This window comes from Protopterus annectens, chromosome 5.part0 (genome assembly GCF_019279795.1).
Source record: "Protopterus annectens isolate FY-2018-M chromosome 5.part0, PAN1.0, whole genome shotgun sequence".
NCBI lineage: Eukaryota > Metazoa > Chordata > Ceratodontiformes > Protopteridae > Protopterus > Protopterus annectens.
Window position 1 is genome coordinate 744,494,290 of NC_056735.1, and position 23,018 is coordinate 744,517,307.

The window sequence follows — 23,018 nt, forward strand, 5'->3', positions numbered from 1 at the left end:
TCCATCTGTATGGGTGTCATGAAGTTCACTACTTCTGTCTTAAGAAGCATGAAGTTGGCTTTGGAGAAATTTTTTACTGTGGTTTCCTTAATGGGGGGTGGGTGTCGGATGTGCATATCAAGGGTGATTAGCTTATGGTCGGATCAGACCAATGAGGAGTTGACTTCAGGTGTGGAATACCGGTCACTCATGTTGGTGATGACTAGGTCTAGGATATTGTTGCCCCTGGTGGGGGTGTGGATAAGTTGATCTAGGGCATTGGAGTTTATGAATTCCAGAAAGCGTTGCGCTAAGGAGTTGGTACATGAATAGTTTTCCCAGTTAATGGTGGGGTAGTTGAAGTCGCCCATTATTAGGGTGTTTGGTTGAACCCTTATCAGTCTCAAACACCATCTCATCTCTTTTTATCACCTTATTGCCATGTTCGATAATTTTCACCACAGATTTTGGCTCTTGCAAAACACAAACAGCTTATAAAAACTGCTGTATATTGCCAGAATGTTAGATGCATTTGATCTTATTGCCCACCTGACTATAACCTCAGCAAATATGCACTGAACAGTCACTAAGCCAGTCACAGATTCATGAAAATATTTGCTTTCCACTGCTAATTGAAATAGATAGTTATATTTAACAATAAGAACATATTGTGATTAAAAACACTGACATGGTAGGGTAACACAGGACAGAATCACAGGTCAGTAGGCAAGTGCAGTTAATCTAAACATGCAGTTATTGATCATGATAATTACACTGTGAATTCTTTTTTGCAACAGGGTGTACCAAGTTTGGCCCATCTTATAACAAGTAAAGGGATGCATAATGGTGGGCACCCTACAGAGGAGTGTATAAAGCTGCAAAATCAGATTTACCAGATTGGATGCCACTTTGAATCTCTGCTACATAATATTCACAGAAATTTCCTCATGTCAGGGAAAACAAAGAGGCTTTACAATCATTATTAGGTAGATAAGAAAATAAAAACAGTAGTAAGCAAGTGATCACAGAACCATAAGATGCTTAGACATATGCTCTATCAAAAAAACACACACTAAAAAGTTGTTGTCAGCCTTTACAAGCATTAAATAGTGATCACTTCCCAAATTGAGAAGGACTATATATGATAATCCTTGTATAAATTTGTGTCTACTCATCTGCTTGCTAAGATTAGCCTTAAAAGAAAGTAGTAATGCAGCGGTAACTTATTCCATAGGTAGGGAATACCTAGAGATTGAATCTATCCTTCCAATAAGTTTTGTTCATTTGTTGATATAGATTTAGGTCCCTAGTTTGATGTTTGCAGTATAGTTTTGCATAAAAATAGGAGATCAAAAAGGATTAGGTATTTTAGGGCTCAAGAAGTAACGTGGGTCAACTAATAGTATCTGGTAGGCTATAGAATATTAAGGGAATTTTGTTAATGTATTGGAATAGTTCAAGGATTTAAGGCCTTTAATTTTCTTAGATAAAAATTGTTGAGTCACTCCCAGTTGAGTGATATGCTTGGATTTCTATACACAAAAGCAGTACTATATTTGATGATGAATTTGATAAATGAAGAGCATGGTGGTAGGATGACATCTTTGGATCTTGATGATATTCCCTTGGAAATTAACTACAACAGACAGAAGGACATTGTACTACAGCGAACACATGATTATTAAATGAGAGAAAGTCCACATAAGGACCCAGGTCTGTCTGAAGAGGAGTGACACAACATATGAGAGGAGGCAGTTTTTTTTTGCTGAACACTACTATGCTGCACGTTTTGCATTTAACTTGAGACTATTTTTAGTACAGCCATTGCCTGAGGTATTTGATATTACTGAATGAGCAGATAATAGTGTCCTGCCTGCAGTCATCAGCAAACATGGTCAATACACTTTTAGGATATTGACTTGGATGTCTACAAAATAAATTCCAAACAGGAGAGCACTCAGCACTGATATCTGGGGTATCCCAATAATTGCAATTTTACATCCAGAGAAGGTACCAGCAACATCAATAGCATTCTGTTGGATAGCCAATTTGCAATCCAGCAGACAGCATGGATAATATTATCAAAACATATAAACCATGAAGAACCTTACAATGTACATTTATTAGGCTTGCCACCCCTTCGTTTTTTTTCCGGACTATCAGGAAATCAAACTGATTCTCCGGTAGTCCGGAAAACACTGTACAAACTCCGGTATTCTGTTTCAAAAAGGAAACAGACTATCGGAGTTTGTAAATCGGCTGATTTACTATGCTTTTCTTACAGAAAAGCATAGCAAATCAGCCAAAAGCAGGCGGCGGGAGCAAAAAAAGAGGGCGTTCCCGTTGATCGGCTGATTTACTATGCTTTTCTTACAGAAAAGCATAGCAAACCAGCCAAAAGCAAGCGGCGGGAACGAAAAAAGAGGGCGTTCCCGTTGAGTGATGCTGTCGTGACATCACAAAATGGGCGGTATTGTTGGCAGGACAGGGGGTGGGGCGGGCGGGGTTACTGGTGACGCGAGGGGCGTGGCGTGGCTCCGGTTTTAGCCGTGAACGAAGGTGGCAACCCTAACATTTATTAAATCTACTGACTTGGCTACCTACCTTTATAGATACATACACACATCAAAATCTTTACAGCTCATTTAAGTAAGAAAATGTAATCACATAACACTAAAATCAATACAAATATCTAAAACACAAACTATATATAAAATTATAAATTGAAAAATTTGTTCAAAGTGCATTTTGTTCACTCTGTGTTTATATAATATACAGATATTTATAAGGAAACACTAACTAACTAAAGCACTACACCCTCCTTGACTTCTCATAAGTATTAGGCTCCTGATTGGTCCTTCCTGATCAAGTGAAAAATCAGTTCCCTTCCCTAATCTGATCAGTAAAAAAACAGTTCCCTATACTAATCTGGTATGTCCAAGGGTCAGTTTCAAGGTTACTCTCCAGTCCAGCTGGTGAATCTGGGAATTTTGAGGCAATGTTACAATTGCCTTATGTACACAGACAACCCTTTCCTCCTTCCAACAAACTCTAATATATGTGAGAGATGCAGTTACACAGCCAAACTGGAGGCAGAGCTCTCTCAACCCAAGACTGGCACAGTCAGTCAGGAGGAAAAGGTAACCTCCCACACCACAAATCCAGTCTCACACAGACCTATTGCATCTGCATACCCAACACATAAACACACAAAAACATACTCGGAGGCTCTAAATAAAAATCTGCCTAAACAGCAAAGACCTCCTAAGCAGATATCCAAGCAACAGCCACCCCTCAACAATACCCATGAATCACATATCTCACAAAATCAGTGTGCCTCACAGTCACAGCCCTTAAGGCCAAACAACACACCAAATACACTTGTTATAGGGGACTCTATTGTCCGACACACTGACATCCTGCTCACCAGACTGAACAAGGAGAAGGTCACTGTAAGCTGCCTGTCGGGTGCCAGGATCTGCCACATAACGCAAGCACTCAGGTCACTCCAAAGCAAATACAAGTATGACTCCATCATTGTCCATGCTGGTGTGAATGACCTAAGACGTACCTCCCTGGACTATATGAAAAGAGACATAGAGGAGCTCTCTGACCATGTAGCCCTGGCTGGTATGACCCTGACCTTGAGTAGCATCTTGCCCTCACCAAGAATGATGCCACAGTATAAAGACAAAATGATCAGTTTCAACAATTGGCTAAAGTATTGGTGTCATTCAAAGGGGATCCAGTGTCTGTCAACCTGGGATGACATGCTCGACAAGCCATGTTGCTTTGCTAGGGACAGCTTGCACCTGTCACACTTAGGCTTTCGTATACTGGCCAAGGCTCTTGCCACCCCCATAGTGCCTTTTTTAGGCAAGGCTCAAAGGACAAACCCACCTCCATAGACAACCCAAGGATAAAAAAAAATAAAGGTAATGCTACTCAATGCCAGAAGTCTAAACCTCAAGATGAACGCACTTGAGGCTCTCCTCAGTATGGAGAAAATCGATGTCTGTGCAGTAACAGAAACCTGGTTCAAGGCTCCTGAGAGCACCCCAGCACTACCAGGTTATAACTCATACCATGCGTTTCGGCCCCAAAACTCGGACCAAAGCACAAAAGGAGGGGAGTATCTATATTCATCAAAGATACCTACACCTCCAGGTTAGTGGCACTGCACGAAGCATCGGAAACCATCCATGTGCAACTAACAGCAGGCAAAACTGCCTTTCAGTTTGTAGCCTGCTACAGAACACCCTCCCTATTACAGAAACCCCACTTCGCATTCCTGAGAACACTGGAGAATATGAAGGTCTCTCCAAACACTATGTTATTGGGTGACTTCAACTACTCAAGCATTGACTGGGAAAACTACTCAAGCCCAAACACCCTCGCCCAACGGTTCCTTGAATTTATAAACTCTAACGCAATGGAACAACTGGTCACCACTCCCACAAGAGGGAACAACATATTGGACTTCGTCATCACCAACATGGGGACTCTATGTTCCACACCAGAGGTAAACCCCTCATTGGTAAGATCAGACCATAAACAAAATTCCCTGGACATCCATATCCCGTCCCCACCCCCAGCTAAGGAAATCACTGTAAAGAATTTCTCAAAAGCCAACTTTGCACTTCTCAAGACTGAGGTGGAATCCTTTAAAGCTCCTGGGCCAGAGGATAATACAGCCCAATCCACAGAATCCTTTACAAATGCATTCTATGAGCACCTGCAAGAATACATGGATCGTGCTATCCCAAATAAAACCAAGACTCACTCCTCCAAAAACAGGAGACTGGTCTGGTGGACCCCGGCCATAAATAAGCTATACAACAGAAGGAGGAAGTTACTACATGACAGAGCAAAATCCCAAAAAGGGAAGGCATCTCTGATCAGTATTAGCAAGAAACTTCGATCCCTCATAATATCATCAAAGGCCAGCTTTGAAAGAAAAATTGCCCCAGACACTAAAGATAATCACAAGGCCTTCTTTAGTTATGTCAGGAACATGGGCAGAAACTCCCAGATATGCTCTGAATTGTTGCATAACAGTACAAAATATACAGAACCTACAGACATAGCCAACATCCTGGCAGACAGATTCAGCGCAAACTACTCCCCCCCTTCGCCCCCAAAGGAGCAAATGCCTATCTCAACTGAATATAACCTCCCTGACATCACAGATGCACAGGTGAAAGCTGCCCTCTCCAAAGCAAAAAACACAGCATCTATGGGACCAGACGGTGTCCCAGGCTGTGTCTTACACGAGCTCCAAGAAGAAATGAACCCTCACATTAAGTCACTGTTCAAACTTAGCCTTCTACAGGATATGTACTCAAAGAACGGCATACAGCTACAGTGGTTCCACTCCACAAAGGTGGTGCCACAATTGACCCTGGAAACTAGCCTGACTAGTCTGGTCTGTAAAGCTATGGAGCGTATTATCATGGAACTCATAAACAAAGACATTGGGAGCCTCCAGACACTGGACCCTACCCAATTTGGCTTTGTTAAGGGCAGATCTTGCCTCTTAAGCCTAGTTGATTTCTTTGAAACAGTTACCAAAGCCATAGATGAGGGCAAGGTAGTCCACACAGCCTACCTGGACCTCGCAAAAGCCTTTGACACAATACCCCACTCAGGCATCATAAATAAGCTTACCAGCTTAAATATCAACCCCTATATCACAAGATGGGTTGCAAACTGGCTCAGAGATAGAACCCACATGGTCAGAATCGCAGGTGCCATGTCCGAATCCAAACCAGTTGCAAGTGGTGTCCCACAGGGCTCAGTTCTGGGACCTCTCTTGTTTGGTATATACTTCTCTGAGGTTCAGGCTAACATGCTGGGGATTATGGCTGACAAAGTTCACAGATGACTGCAAACTGGGGGCCATAATCGAATCTCCAGCTGACACAAGCATCCTCCAAAAGGGTTTCACAGAGACGGATGCTTGGTGCCAGAGCCACAGCCTCAAGCTAAATGCAAAAAAGTGCATAGTCATCCCCTTTGGGAAAAACAAGGTGCCCACAAATTACCACATAGGTGGTAATCCATTAAGTATAGAAAAAGTAATTAGAGATTTGGGGACCAACATAGATAGTAATCTCTCCTTTGATAATCACGTTGCCAAAGTGGTTATAAAGACCTTCTATATAGCCCACCTTATCATGAAAGGGTTCGCATCTAGATCAAGAGAGGTCATTGTGCCCCTCTACTCGTCACTCATCAGGCCCATAATTGAATACAATGTCCCTTTTGGGATGTACCTTACCCGACACCTGCAGCAACTGGAGAGACCCCAAAAGTACCTCACCAAGAGGATCATGGGCTACAAACAGATGTCCTATGCAGCTCGACTAAAGAAACTCCAGCTCTACTCAGTTGCTTACCGCCTACTCAGAGGCGATCTATGCCTGACGTACAAAGCCATGTTAAACCCAGAATTAATGGCCATGCTCCACCTCAAAAAATCCAAGTCCCTTACAGCTACATACTCCAGGGACCTAAACCACAGCACAAAAATAAATAGGACATGCTGGAGGGACAGATTCATTTCCCAGAGGCTCCCCTCACTCTGGAATAGAATCCCAGTTCATGTTAGACATAGCCCCTCGCTGACCCTCTTCAAGCAAAATCTGGACGCGTGGATGGGAAATCGCAAATTCACCCCGGGATCTCTTCTGTGTCCCTGCTAGACAGAGGCACAGTAAACTAATCTTAAAAGGGTACCTTCTGTGACCTACTTTACAGAGGCACAGTAGGCTAATCTAATAGGGAGGCGGAAGCCAAATACACTCTGGCTAGGCTTGTAAATGCCCTAGGGCAGATAGCCTAGTATCTACCTTTGAATCTATGAACATATATATACATATATATATATATATATATATATATATATATATATATATGGGACCCCTTCAGATGATCGAATTTTCAAAACTTCTAGCATCATATGGCCGAAGACCATATGACGGAAGTTTGTAACTTCAAACATTCTGACTGGAGAGGGCCATAGAGAGTTTAACGGCAAATTTACCATTTTCTTCACTGTAGTGCGATCTCAAAGTTGGTATATTTATTTAGCAGGAGGGTGGGGGGGCTTGCTCCCCTGTAAAAATGTAAGAGAAAACTTTTTTTATTTCTATTTTTTTTATTTGATGTTAGAAGTTTCAAAACTTTAATCATATGGTCCACAGCCATATGATGTTCAAAGTTTTGAAACTTTGATAATCTGAAGGATATATATATATATATATATATATATATATATATATATATATATATATATATATGAGTCTACCTGAAAATGCAGAAAGTCCACAACGCCGATGACGAGAACACCGACACCGGACTATCGACAACGGAGATAATCAACAGTTGAAAATACCGATGCTGAGAACACCGATATGTTAAGGTAAGTGTGCGATAGTGATGGACTGTAGGGTTAGGGGTGGATTAAGTGAGTTTGGGTTATGGTGCCGGTCAGGTGAGTGTGTGATAGTGACAGACTGTAGGGTTAGGGGCGGGTTAAGTGAGTTAGGGTTAGGGCGCTGGTTAGTTGAGTGCGCGATAGTGATGGATCTTAGGGTTAGGGTTTGGATTAGATAGTTGTGTATGTAAGGTTTAGTGTAGGTTTGTAAGGTTTTTGGTGTACTTGTGTTGTGTGCTTTTTAGACAGGGGATTTGTTTTATTTGTTGACTGTCGGGATTGTGGTTTGTCGGGCATGTGAAGTTTCGTGTTTTTGAACTTTCGGTTTTGTGGTGTCGGTGATTTTGTTGTCGATGTTTTAGCATGTCGGTGTTATCAGGTAGACCCATATATATATATATATATATATATATATATATACATATATATATATATATATATATATATACACCCACATGGGTCCCTATCAGTTGATCGTGGTTTCAGACACTTGAAATTCATATGATCGAGACCATATGATCGAGTATTTGAAAACTCAAAGCTTTTGAATGGAGATCATGGTACAGTAATGACTGGGAAGTTTACCATTTTCCTCACTGTAGTGTGATCTCAGAGTTATTATATATGTGCAGGGGGTGTGGGGGTGCAGGAGAGCTTGCCCCCTGCAAAAACATAAAAAAAGGTGATTTCTGTGGGTTTTTTTGTTTGTTTTTATTTATTTGTTTGTTTGTTTGTTTGTGTGTTTATTTATTTATTTATTTGTGATGTTCAAGTTTTTGGAAAGTTGATCAAATGGTCTTGACCATATGAATTTTGAGTTTCTGAAAACTCGATCATCTGATATAGACTTATATATACATATATATATATATATATATATATATATATATATATATATATAGATAGATAGATAGATATGGATATATATATATATATATATATATATATATATATATATATATATATATATATATATTCTTTTCATTTGATTTCAGTGAGTTGTTAAGATACATAGAATAGCCACTCTCCACAGCCAGTGTAACCTTTCACCAAGCCAAAATGAGCAGGTTCTAGATCGGTTAAGATGCCTATGTCTGCACAAATGATGAAGGCAACATAACAAATCTACACCCCACTATGTCTGGTCCTAACTGGCAATAATATTGGTTATTTTAATCTATTTAATATGACAAACTATTATTTTCCTAATTGACAGTACAAAACATAACTGCTTTTTAGTACATCATTTAAGAATGATCTATGAATAATATCTCTATCTTTCAACAGCCAAAACACATCAGCAAAACTACTATTCATTTTCCTTCCTTATCATTTCCTACACTATAGCAACATTGCAAAAATATAGTATTTGCATATCAGTTCCACTGGGCAGTCTATATAGCAATCCATAGATCCTTCCAAACACCCCGAAAATTAACGTTGTACTGACATTTCCAACACATTACCATCGTTAGAATATGATGGCATCTTTTGCTTATTGACTGTGACCTCTGACATTTCAACATTAAGTTTAATCCGTTACGCAAAGTCAATGTTGACATCAGTCTACTACAGCCTTGTTCTACTTTCAGCAGCCATTTTATAAAACAAAGTGTAACAGTAAACTGGAACGTCCCTTTCCTGGATAGAACTATGTACCTCCCGTGTGGAACAACACCAACAAGTTCTCTGTATAATCCACACCGGTATATCGTACCACAAGACTATGTATTAGCAAAATAAATCCACCGGAAAAAGCTGAATCCACAAATGTATTTAATAAAATTACAGCAGTTTCAAACGTTAAGCGCTTTCACTAGACGCAGCTAGCTTCTTCAGAACGGTTAAAACAGCTGTTTCCTCCTTGTTTTAAATGGCAAAACGCGCCAAAATGCTAAAACACCATATTTAAAGTCATATAAACATTATAAAAGTAATGTCATACATATAAAAATGCAATTAATAAATTCTTAAACAACACATGCATTCAATATAGTAACTCTATAATCTACAGATAAATAAATAAAATATTAACTTATAAAACTAAATCTAGTTTAGTTCAAATAACACAGTGAAATCTGCACAGGTACTGTAGTAGATGTACATATAAATATACTCAATTGTGAAATGCTTATGTTCAATTATTATTCAATTGATATTCAACATCAAGAGGGGCTTAATGGTAAAATAATCGTTAATGCCCGGTTTTTTGTTGGCATCTGTTAGAATTTGCCAATATAACTCTCTAAAGGCAAGGTAATTTTTAGTATTACCACCTCTAGGGTTGTCTTTAACTATCTCTAAGATGGCAAATTCAAATACATGTTCATTTCCTTCAGTTATGACGTGCCTAGCTATTTATTTGAACTAAATTAGGTTTAGTTTTAAAAGTTAATATTTTATTTATTTATCTGTAGATTATAGAGTTATTAAATTGAATGTATGTGTTGCTTAAGAATTCACTAATTGCATTTTTATATGTATGACATCATTTTTATAAAGTTTATATGCCTTTAAATATGGTATTTTAGCATTTTGGCGCGTTTTGTAATTTAAAACGAGGAGGAAACAGCTGTTTTAACCTTTCCTGGATAGCATGTTTTTTTTTTTTTTTTTTTTTTTAGTTTCTTCATTTCTTTGTCAAGTTTCCACACAAATATAAATATTAATCGAAGCATTCCCAGAAAAGACCATAATTTTAATGAAATGTACATGGTTAAAATTAAATTAAGTAAATAAAAATATACTTCATGCTCTGAATATTTCACCCTAGTCTTTTCTTAATTTACATGCTGGACAATGCACTGAAAGCCAGAGATGAGAGCATTCAAAATGTCTTCATTTTTTTTTCTTTGCCTTTTCTTTACAATTTTCCTTTCTCAGTTGCTAAATACGTGCTAGAGGTTCTTTACATAAGTGCTTCTGTATTTAAAACCTATAAGCTATAAATATATATAAAATTCTAAATTCAAAATTCAAAAATTATGGATGGTGCAGTGGTGCAGCGCTAGCGTTGTCACCTCACAGCAAGGGGTTCTCCGGTGAAATTCTTGGCTGGGGTGCCTTCTTTGTGGAGTCCGCATGTCCTCATTGCATTTGTGTGGGCTTCTTCCAGGTACTCCAATTTCCTTCCACGTTATAAAGACATGCATCTGGAGCATTTCTCCCCAGGCCTCTGCTGAAAATTGGCTTGGTTCCAAGTCGTACTCTCCCGGTAAACAAATGTTAAGTAAAAAAATTAATTCAAAAAGTGTTCAAAGTGCATTTTTTGATCAAAAAGGTAATATTACAGTCATCAGAATGCAGTATTCTATAGGAACTGTTTATTTTTTTCAGGGCCCTACTACTGGAAAACAACGGGAAATCAGATCTTGTGGCAATCACATCCAATCAGTGATTTTGGATTTGACAGTAATATTCATCAAGTTGATGCAGCAGTGTACATGAAAGAAACAGGAACTACACTGTTCTTTGTTGGAAATCTTTGTTACAGGTAACTTTGTTTTATTCAAATGTATTGACAGTAATGATTTATTATATATTTTGTGGCATATAACATGTAACAAATGTAATATTCCCCTGATTTAATGGAGTTTGATTTGCAGGTTTTCGAAATCCACGTTACCTCATTTGTATGACTGTATGTGACTAAGGTGGCAGGTAGATCTGACTTAATTAATAGATATGGTGGATACATTTCTACTCAGGAGAAACACTTACACAGGGAGAGGGCCCCCCCAACAATTTCAGTTTCATTAATAAATACCTATTTGAGAAAACATTATTCCTTGCTGAGAAAGCATAAGGGCAGGTATTTTTACAGGTCTTTTACTTAACCACCTTGTTTTTATATAATTTTTTAAAAAAGGTAAGTGATAAAATATGGTTCTGTTACTTAGAGACAAGAGATATTTTACTCACCTATACTGTGGTTCATCAAGCCCACTTAATCAGCAGAGTATTTCAGTAAAAATAATAAAAATAATAATAAAAACTTAGTGACACTGGGTGAAGTAGGAGATAAGCTCTCCACATCCTTGTGCAGAGTTTGACACTGCAACCACTTGCTTAATAAAAATTCTTCCAAAGCCAGTCTCACAGTCTCAGAAGAAGTTCAGGGTTTTTGCTGAAACACTTCATTGATTCATCAGGGCTCAATAGGCCATACAAATCCTGATTATTCAGCATACTTTAAAAGTACATACTGTAGGAAGAGTTACCTTTATGATTTAACACATTCAGATTGTTGTACTTGTAAATTATTACTTTCATTGACCACATTTAATTTTATGTGAATACTATCCTAAAACCTACTCATTAGTGTTAAAAGAGGATACAATGTACAAGTTTGTGCTATTGCTTTATCTCTTTATTATTTGTTTTTTAACCATACACAAAAAATAAGGTGGCAGATACACAACTTCAAGCATAATATAGTCTAAATGCTAGGACAGTGGTTCATCTTTTATATTGCGAAACCCACAGCGCTGAACACTATTTTTCGTAGACGAAAATAACGAATTCTGAAAATCCCAAAGGGCCAATTTTTCCAAAGACAAGTAAACACTTGCCCAGTATGGGGAAATGTGGCCTTTTCTCCACTATACTGTGATCCTGGAGTTGGTAGATATATATATATATATATATATATATATATATATATATATATACATATAGTTGAGGGGGTGGAGCCCCCCCTCCCCGTAATGGGGAAGTGGGGGGGGGTGGAGCCCCCCTCCTAGATGGGTTTTACATAGTCCAGTGTGGTTACTTTAGGTTCGGGGCAAGTGTTTATTTGCCCTGAGAAAAATCAGCCCTTCATGATTTTCAGTATTCGTTATTTTTGTTTCAGGAGAATAACATTCGGTGTTGTGGGTTTTGCGAGATAAAAGTACATCCGGGACACTATAATATTCCAAAATGTTCTTAGACTCCAAAGAGACAGGACAGAATACATATAATGGTAGTTTAGACAGGATGATTAAGACTTGGAGCTACTAATTAGCCTCATCTTTAGTTACAGGTTTGATTTCTTCAGACCCCCTTTACTTACTCTAATTCTCAGAGCAAGTCATTTGGTGAAGCAGTGCCTTTGGGTATCCCTTGAAAAGAGGCACACATGCCTTGCTGGCCTATTTGGCTGACAAATTAAAAATGTTAAAAATAAATTGACATGACCTTCAGATACTATCTAATTAACCATTTATTTAATGAGAATTGTAGTTGGCTCCACAAACTGTTACCTCATAATTTTGTATCTACCAATGACCCAGTAACATCCTGGTCTATTATTATTTTTTTTTATCCAAAATATTATGCAGTATTAGCTTTTTACATTCATTGAGCCACAAAACAATAGGCAATACTTTTCAATGATAACTGCTTGGTTTTGGCAAATTAGGCAATAATTAAATATTATAGCTCATAGGTTCGATTCTCAGGCATAGATCATCCTTGTCTTCTCGACTAATGATTGCCATAACCTCATGCTAATGTTTTCTACTTCCTTTATAAGCATAAATATTATTTTAAGGGTGTTAAATTATTTGTTCTGATTATAAAGGGCATCTTGTGCTTTAACATTGGATGGTCAAAGTTTTCTGCTATTGATATTAGCTTTATTGATATGTGATTTACTCTCATGTTCCTTCCCCCAGCAACCTATTCCTGTCACAGACATTCAGTTAGAAACAGATCAGACACTGCCTTATAGATAAGGCAAATGCCACCCTTAAGTAATCTGTAACAAGAAAAATGTGTTGTCCACTCCAGAAGTCTAACAATATAGCTGATATTTTCAGCATTGTAGTTTTTATAGTAAAGGCTGTATATCTTTTCATCTTATTTCAAATGGCCAGTTCAAAGGCTACAGAATTCTTCAGCATTGCATTGAATAATGTACTACAGCAGTAGGGTGCAATGCTCTCCCTAGAATGACTAGTTATACTGTTTAGAATTCAGTGGGCTATAGTCTAAGGTATTCTCACTTTGGTAGATATATGCTCTATTCATAGTTTAAACTGCAGTCAAATATTGTTTCCACTGCTTCAGTGATGGCATCTATTTTTTATAATTTGGATGTTTATTTTGTGATCATAATGTATGCCATTTTTCAAACTCTCATAAATCTACACTTTCTAGCATCAAAGGTGACATAATTACTACTGAAACAGGTATGTATTTACAGAACATTTTGGGAAGTTTCAACATCCCAACAACCCAATGTACAGTCATCAACATATGTTGTAACCCAGATTAATTTCTTACTTTTACATGTCTGAAAAGAATAACCCAAAATGAAGTGGTTCCAGTACAGCCACCTTTTGGACACCACTGGTAACCCTCATTAAGATGAAAGGTAACTTCACTCTCTACTCAGCCTAACTCATCTCATCCTCTTGCTTAAGGAACAGTGTTGAATCCAATAGAAAGGTCAAGATACATATCATAAACTGTCAATCACACATCAAGTGCTGCTATCACCTCAGGTTTGTTTCCAAATGCCACTGTTTTCTGACTCCACAGTTGATTTTTCAGGGAGTAGGCTATGAATTGAACCTGGGGCTATCCTGCTTAAGTGTTCCACTCCTCTGTGCCACTGAGCTGGCTGATCATGTTATGCTTCTTAAACACCTCTCAGAATTACTTGTATCTATACTGCTGCAATTTTTTTCAAAAGTCTCTGTCTACTAGTTATGTTCTACCTTGGTGGGAGTAAAGTATTCTTACTGCTGTACAGAATGAAAACATAAAAATGCAGTTTCTACTTACATGTCTATTAATCATCAAAAGTTATTTCCTCCTTTATGTCTGCATCATCTTCTGAAGTCTCAGTACGGCTCCCTAAGATTTTAACCTTGTTCTTTAAGAAAAGAAAGGAGATATTCCCCGAGTTTGGGACCAAGAACTGAGAAAGCATGGCTTGGGCAGTAAAGCCTAGATTTGGGGGGGTTGGAGAAGAGGACCTGAGTGATTAAGATTTCTAAGGTCATATGTTGGTGCATCTCTGAATATTCTGGAAGCTAGTGGAGGGAAGGTCTCATTCTTGATAAGTTTAAGTAGTTGTGATGCAAGTAGAAAGTCAGCACTTTGTTTCACAAGTAGCCAGTTAGCTTTTTCGATTGCTTCCCAGTGATGCTCCTTTCTTGGGGAGACTGTGATAAATCTGCTTATGGCATTTGGAAGGGATTGAATGGTGGATGCATTTCTTTTAGAGAGTGCAGCAATTAGAGTGAGACAATATGCTAGCTGACCCCATAAAATGCCTTTACCTATGAAATTGCTACAGGGTTTGGATTGAAATGGGAAGATCTTATTAAACCAGAATAGGAGACAGTTGATTATGTATGTATAGTCCAGGTAGAGTTGGAAATTTAGGAAGTAGTTCAACTAAATCCCTAGGTTTTCGAATGAACTGGCATTTTCAGTAGTGTTATTTAGATGACCAAAGATTTTTATCATATTTTTATATCATTTTTATCTTATACCCATTGAATAAGGGCATGAAAAGCAGCCTGAAATTTGAGTTCAAGAGAAAAGACAGAATGGTTGGAGCAGGATAGGAATGTATCATCAGCATTAAGCAGGAGAGGAAGTCAAAAAGAAGTTTGTTAATGTAGGGAGAGTTGCCAAAAGAGATCCTTCTGGGACACCTTTACAGAGAGACTGATGAAGAAATGCCTTTTATGGGAAAACTTTAAAATAGAATATTCCATAGAGTGGATGTTTATAGCTCCAAAGTTACTAAAAGGAAGGAGCACAAACCACTGTTAGACCAACGAGAATACAAAAACAAAAAAGCACACCTTCTACCTTTTAAGCATATATGGTACCAGGGCACAGTGGGCAAAACTACATTTTCATACACCAAGATAAAAGGCAAATTTCAAGAGTTACAAGAGGAAAGCTTCCTGCAGGATTTTTACTTGGAAGCAATTATCTTCACCAAGGAACTTTTCACATTTGACCAAGAAAAGACAGAAAAGGAAGGGCAAAAACAGTCATGATGTTTCAAACCCCAACCACATTTAATAATCAAATACAAGGTAGTATTTAATTTCAATACAATGAGTTTAAGATTTTTAAATATGGTGACATTATTATTACTGAATGGCATGGGCAGCTTTTTTCTAAGGGGTTTAATTTTATTCCCAATACAAGATTCGACATAGCTGACACTATTTTGGAGCTAAAATTGTTTGCCAGAAAATTACATTTAAGTCTGGCTTTGGATAATGAGGGTGATCTTTCTCGAGATGATTCTTTGAAAAGAAGGAGTACCTATAATTCACCTTTGTTACCCCCAGTAGCTTTGTTTGAGAAACTATGAGAAGTTGATATTAGTGTCAAAATTGTTAAGATCTTTCTAGACAGGAAGAATATTTTTGAACTAACAAATAACTTACAATCTTCACATAATGAAACTGGACAAGGGGATGGGTGGTTATTATGGACTATTTAACTTATGTTGCTAAAATATTGAACTGTTTATATGACGCCGATTTTTTTACATCGTGTTCTTGGAACGAGCTGAGCATTGTGTATCATAAGTTGGATTTAGATTTGGAAGACATGTTTTTTTACTTTAATTTTACCCCAGATGAAATTAACTATTTAAAAGTTAAGAAGTCCTTTATTCCTTCAATGTTTGGTATTCCAAAAGCTCACAAAAGTTTAATAGGTCCACCTATGGGACCTATAGTAGGGCCAGAGGCTCTAAGACTGAGCTCCTAACAAAATATGTGGACCACAAACTTAAGGGCTTTTTAGTGATAAAAAAGCATGGGCATATGGATTCTTGGCACTTATTAAGATCCATGGGGACTTGCGAATTTAAAGATATTTATTTGGTAATAATTGATGTTAAGGCTTTGCTTCTTGTTATTCCACATGATTTTGGTATAGAAACGTTTCAAGAGACTTTGACATTAAGTAAAGATTTTGATCAGAGAATTCTAAAAGTTCTTTATATTCTTATGGATTTATTGCTAAAGAGCAATTATGTTCTTTTTGAGGGTGAATTGTTCAAACAAGCTAGAGGTGTGGTCATGGGAGCATCTGTTTCCCCAGTATTTGCCAACACTATACTATGTTGGTTTGTATCGACTTATATGCAAAACATCTTCAAATGTTTTAGATATTTGAATGACATTTTGATACCATGAAGTTGGACTGAAGAAACCATAGTACAGTTCTTACAATATCTAAATTCTACAACCTGCTTCTTAGTATTTACACACCAGGTTGAAAGGTGAAAGATGCAACTATTTAGACATTAGGCTATATAAAAACAAAGAGAATAAGATTTATAAATCTACTATTTTTAGGAAGTCTACTTTTCCAAACTGTTAGCTTTACTATGGCTGCTACCACCCTCATTGGCAGAAAAAAGGGCTTGCTAAGGGGTTGATGATATGTTTGCCAAGGTTGATAACAGATGACTCTATTTTTTTGCTGGAGCTAACTAAACTTAAAGACATCTTTCTACAAAGAAACTTTCCCTTAGTTTTGCTAGATGGGTTAACTTCTTTAGTTTTAACCAAAAGACGCACCCAATGCCCTCATTTGCTGGGCTTTCCAGCAAAACTGACAAGAATTTTAACAAGGCTGTGGTCCTGAAGTATGATAATAGTGCTGAAATAAGGTCCATACTTGAAAAGGATTGGAATTCTGTTTTCAGGGCTTATGACCTCATTAATAATGTAGGAGGCACCCCTGACATGGTATTTAAGAAGGGAATCAAGAAACATTTAAGCACATTTTTGAAAGTGGTAAAAATAGGCTGATTAAAACTGGTCACACTTAGAAGGGCATGAAAAAATGTGGCACTTGGAATGAATATCAATGGATTAACAAAATGGCAAACATTGCATTGGGGAGCTACCACAGAGTTTTGAAAGTGCAAGGGTCTTAAAACTGTAATACCGGTGGAGTGGTCTATGTTGCCACATGTTTGCCTTGCCCTGTGTTTTTATATAGGGAAAACTGAGAAGAGTTTAAAAGTTAGAATTTACCAGCACAATTATGCCCTAAAGAAAAATGACTACACTAATGCTATGGCTAATCATTCAAAGCAGTGTAAGAATATTAAAAAGTTTATTTTTTATATTTAGGAAAAGTGGATTGGAACCCAATAGGTGGCAATTGGTCTGCCTTTCTTGAATCTAGGGAAGTGCATTTGTGAGTTTTGTTAAATTGTGCATATCCACCAGGTATTAATGACAGGATTTCAGTAATTAGTTTACTGTGCCTCAGGGCCAACCATCTTTACATTAAAATTCACAATGTTTTTTGTGATTTTTTTGTATTATGTGTATATTGCAATTAATGATTTTCATTTTTATATTGTTTAGATATATTTTTAGATGAATGATGCAGTTAGTTTAGTTGTTCTAATCATATTGAATGAATTGTTGTTTTAAGAACTGATTAGTTGATTTTCTAAGTGTTTTTCTGATTGGCTGCTTTGTGTATTTAAACACAATGTTACTGCTGAGTCTTTTATCTGATGAAGTCCCATGCTGAAATAAATAGCAAGAAAAGCACTTATCTTAATCTTGGGCCATTCTTTGGTTTCTAGATTATTTAATATTAGTGTTTGCAGATTTTTTTCATCACCTAGATTTCAATGATAAGGTCAAATGCTGACTATATTTAATAATATGTAAAATTAAACAGCATGACACATTGCTATCAAAAATCACATCCACTAATGTGATAAATTTTACCCTTCACTAAGCTTATGCCTTATGATCATCCGTGCAATCGATACAAGGGCTATTTACACTGGGAGATGTGTGTATGTATTAGGCTATCTTAACAGATTATGCTCATTACAATTATTAAAGTATACCAGTTAATGTGGTAGTACAAGAACATTTTGTATCTACGTAAGTCCAATGAGATATAACACAATATACAGTTCAAGATATGAGCTTTTTGAATCTATATGATATTAATAAAAGAAGACATCCCACTGAGGAGATAATGCCTAATTCTTTAATAGCACCAAAATAAGAAGAATATGGTACAAGATGAGCATTTTTACATCTGTTGAAAAAATATTTGATGAATAAAAAGAGACATTTATTAATTTGTAGTAGATATGGGTTATACTAGATGTTTTGTACTGCGATATTTTCAAAATCCATAATGAAGACTTAAACAAAATTACAGCTGCGTTAGCAGAGAATTATTCTATGGTATTCTGCAGTTGTACACCTAGCTGTAATACTGGGGACCACTACTAGGGATGATGTGCTTTGTTGTGAGACATTAAAATACCAATAAATTAATACCACAATTATAGGTTCTCAATACATTAACACATCAAAGCTGTAATTGTCACAGGTAACATGTTCTGCTCTGTTCTGTAGTCACAGGATTTGGAAAAGAAGGAAAAGATGAATTTTATTTTTAACTTATTTTCCTATTTTTCTAATCTTACACAACTTCATATTTAATATATATATATATATATATATATATATATATATATATATATATATATATATATATAAAATTGAAGGGTGTGGAAGCAGAGCTCCCATGTCGAAGAGTTATACTGACTGCACCCCTTCTAGCAGAAATTATTATTATGCATTGTTTTGCATTGTTTTATATAGGCAACCAACTCACTCAACATCACTATATGCGCACAATCTCAAGAATGCAAATTAAAAAATGCGAATCTTCTCATCTCCAAAATTCTTTAAAACAATAAATAAGGTTTATAAGACACTCCTTTAACTCCCTTCTAATTTTAAAAGGTGGATAGTGGGCTAGTTCCCCCTTGCAAACAGTATTATGGGACTTTTTTCTGAAATTGTAATTTATTATTAAATTCTGTTAAAGAAACACTGAGATGAAACCATGGTACAGGCGTCCTTTAATTTACTCACTGAATAGTTTAAGCTAAAGGGAGTCATTCCTGAGTAAGGCACTGAGTGCATAGTGATTTTATGCCACCTTCATTTCCACAAATGCTGCTTACAATTACTTTACCATTAAATATTTTGAGACAATTGGTAGGCCATAAAAGGTTACTGCTACTGCTCTTTCCACTGAAATTAACTTTACACTACTTACTGAAATAACAAAATTGACTTTCAGCATAAATCTAAAATGGCTTTGTTGGTTCCTGAACTATTTGCTTGTTGGAAGATGCCGCCATGGAATGGTGCATGCCATTTTTACTGTATTAGTCGTTTGCAATGTTAAAGTTATACTCAAAAGTTTATAAGTTTTGTTTTTATTTTTTTCTGCAGCTAAGTGGCATGTACATTTTAATTTTTTAGTTGAAGAAATTATAAATGAACTTCCCAAAGACATCCAGTTTTGTTGTTATATTACATTCTGAAATAACTGTGAATGTGCATTCAATTCAACATTTTGCAGCTATTGTCTGGCGTAAGGCCTGTTATCTAAATCTGTTATTACTTCTGCATGATATGTTTAACCTTCAATGAAGAATAACTGGATTCAGCTGATGGTACATAGAAACCTAAACTTGACACAGAAAAAAAAACAGAGGTAATGCTGATACATGAACTACTTATCTGTTGCATGATTCATTCCATTGTCCCTTATTATTGAGGGAGAATTGCTGGAGTTTTCCTCATCTGTGCATAATATGGGAGTTATGCTTGATATCACACTGAAACTTAGTTAATAGCTTTTAGTTGTTGTCAAAACATTATTTCCATCTGAAAACATGGCCCAGGCTGGGTATTCTATCCTTGGACCTTGCATTTCAGATCTGTAGTCTTTCTCATCTTCCTACCTTGATTACCACAATGCCTTTTATGTTGAATTGATGGATTTGGACCAGGTGTTAGTTCAGCAGGTGCAGAATTCTGCAGTCAGGATTTTGGCTAGTGCTGCTTATACCAGCCATATCACCCTGCACTTTGGATTTTCCACTGGCTGCCTTTACTTGTTAGTGCTATGTTTAGATTATCTTCCTTACCTGTCAAGCTGTACACAGAATGGCTGCTGTCTGTTTGAAAGTCCTCCTGGGGTTATTTATTTATTTATTTATTTATTTATTTATTTATTTATTTATTTTATTTATTTTTTTATACATTTGTTAACCACATAAGCCTAGTGTTTCTTTTCAGGGGCATCCTGGGAGCACTGTTTAGTTAAGTTAGTTAAGTGGCTTGCTCAATGTCTCACAGCAAGCAAATAAAGGTGGAAGGAAACAAAGTAGATATCCTGGGCTGCAGGAAGTTGCTCAAAACCAGCTCAGAGCCTTAATCCCCTGTACGAACTCCTAGACTAATGTTCTCCACTGAGTTTCTAAGACCATTTGGTGAGAGGCTACCAGTTGTTCTCTGCATCCATTTACAGATTTTAGTTATATATTCCTTTGATTACCTGGCTCTAGTTATAAAGAATCAGTTACAGTTCTGTGATTTCTTTCTAAATTCCCTAAATTACCATCTATTTAGGAAAGTCCACAAAGACAGCATGCACTGTAAACAACCAAAAACACCAAAAGCACAATGCAAACTGGAAGTTGTGTAGAAAGAAGCACACCCAAAATAAGATGATAATCCTTTTACTACCACTTTCAGTTAAGCACTTCCATCCTCTAAACTATGGTGGACTTCATCAGAACTAAAACTGAAACAAAAAAACACAGTTTTAAAAAGACGAGTAACTGCTAGTCTCAAAACACATTCCTACCACATGCCATAAATTAAAATAATTTGTTTCAAAATTCTTATTTAAATGTATATGCACAGTCTATGTTAAACATCTGTGTACTCCGTAGTAAAACTTTCCTAATAAAAATACATGTGATCTTGATATAAATACTTTAAAGATAACGCTTTTGCAATCTAGTTAAGAAAGCTATTTTAACTTATGTAGATTTTGTTTTTAATTGTGATAATTATTGCTGTGTGTAAGTGCTTTGGATTTAGACACCTCTTTATGCACATACAAATATGGACACGTGAGAGCAAGGTGGCATCATATCACCTGGATATTTCTACTGCTACTGCTTTTGTATAGCTGTACTAATATATGTTACTGTGTAATAACAGCCAGTAACTTGATAGGACTTTAAACTCTCACATATTATGAGATGCTAATGAAAGCTGGTAGACACTGATAGGTAATAAGCACAGTACAGACTATGAACGTTCTGAACTGTGATTCTAATGCTTGAGTGCTTGTATGTCCCGGAGGCAAGCATTATCTGTATATCACTGTCTCTTGCACACTGCATCCATATGTCAGCTGTAAGGTACATATTAATTGCACTCCCAGTGCCTTGAGCAGTTGTGAAGGATAGGGTGCTCATTGTTGTTCTACTGAGACTGTAAAATTATGCATTTTCTTGTCTTCCCAATGCTGTGCTGTATGTATATGTACTGTGTACAGTGTTGCTATACTATACAGTCTCAACAAAATGCATGACTTCCATTGAGTGCATCATGTATTATCTAGAAGTAGGGAATGCAGTCATTTTTCATTGTGCACACTACTTTCAGTGCTGTCCTGCCACTTGAGAACCTCCTCCATCATGTCAGTGCAAAGTAAGCAGTGCTACACTGTTCTCTACCCTAACTCTCCTGTCTTTAATCCCAAACACTTTATGCAATGGTGGCATGTAGAGCGCACATTGCCACCATGCTATATACTGTAAAATATGGTAGTATCATCCTGTGAGCTCAAGTGGTACTTACTCTTGTAGTACAAACACTGCTTTCTTTGCCTTATCATGTGTCCTGCTCTTGTCATGCCTTAATATTACACTAACTATTATGGTGTTCATTGTGACATTGACACAAGTGGCACATAACTCTGCTGGTCTGTGCACCATTCATTTCACTATACTAAACACTGAGCAACATTCTCATAACAAAAATAATTGTGAAGCAGACAAAATTCTAATAGGAAAATCAGGAAAGAAGTACAGGGTCCCTCTCCCATAATGTTCACCGCTGCCTCAAGATCCCACTCATGTCGAATACTAGTATACAATGATTTGACATCAACTGTTACCCAATAGTAATCATCCTGCAAACCAGCCCCTTAACACTCTCTAACAATCAAATAGTATTCCTATTATGTGCAGGTACCAGTCCCAGAATTTTTTAAATAGAAAGTCTAAGAACATACCAATGTTCTGCAAATATGAACCCATTCCTGAAATAACAGGTCTTACCAGAGGATTTGACAATTTTTTATGCATTTTAGGAATAGCATATATCACCAGGTGAACTAGTTTCTTAATAAAATTTTTTCCACATAATTCCCACCTAAGAAACCCAACCTTTCCCATCTTGAGAAGCCCGGTAGCTGAACATTATAGTAAAATGCATGGGGGGGGGTTCTTGTTCTGTGTATTGACCCAACCTTCTCTTCCCAGGAAGGGGGTTATTTAAGTAAATTAACAGAATTAGAAATGAAAATGATACTGAATTATAGAACACATTGTCGTAGGGGGTTGAATAAGGAGGTTAATGCATGTTTTTGAATTATTTAGAATATTTGTTATTGAAACTATGTATTTTGTATTTATGCTGTTGCACTTTGTATTTTTGGATTTTTGTAATTAAATATTTGGAGTTTATAATTGTTGAATTCA

The 23,018-nt window shown here is 36.8% G+C and overlaps 1 protein-coding gene across 1 annotated transcript in view; it reads left to right on the top strand.

The window, feature by feature from the left end:
- LOC122802796 (matrix metalloproteinase-20-like) overlaps positions 1–23,018 on the top strand; it is a 407,448-nt gene that overhangs the window by 358,587 nt on the left and 25,843 nt on the right. Inside the window, exon 8 of the mRNA XM_044072589.1 lies at positions 10,754–10,910. Coding sequence (XP_043928524.1) covers positions 10,754–10,910 — 157 coding nt within the window. The remainder of the gene's footprint in view (positions 1–10,753; positions 10,911–23,018) is intronic.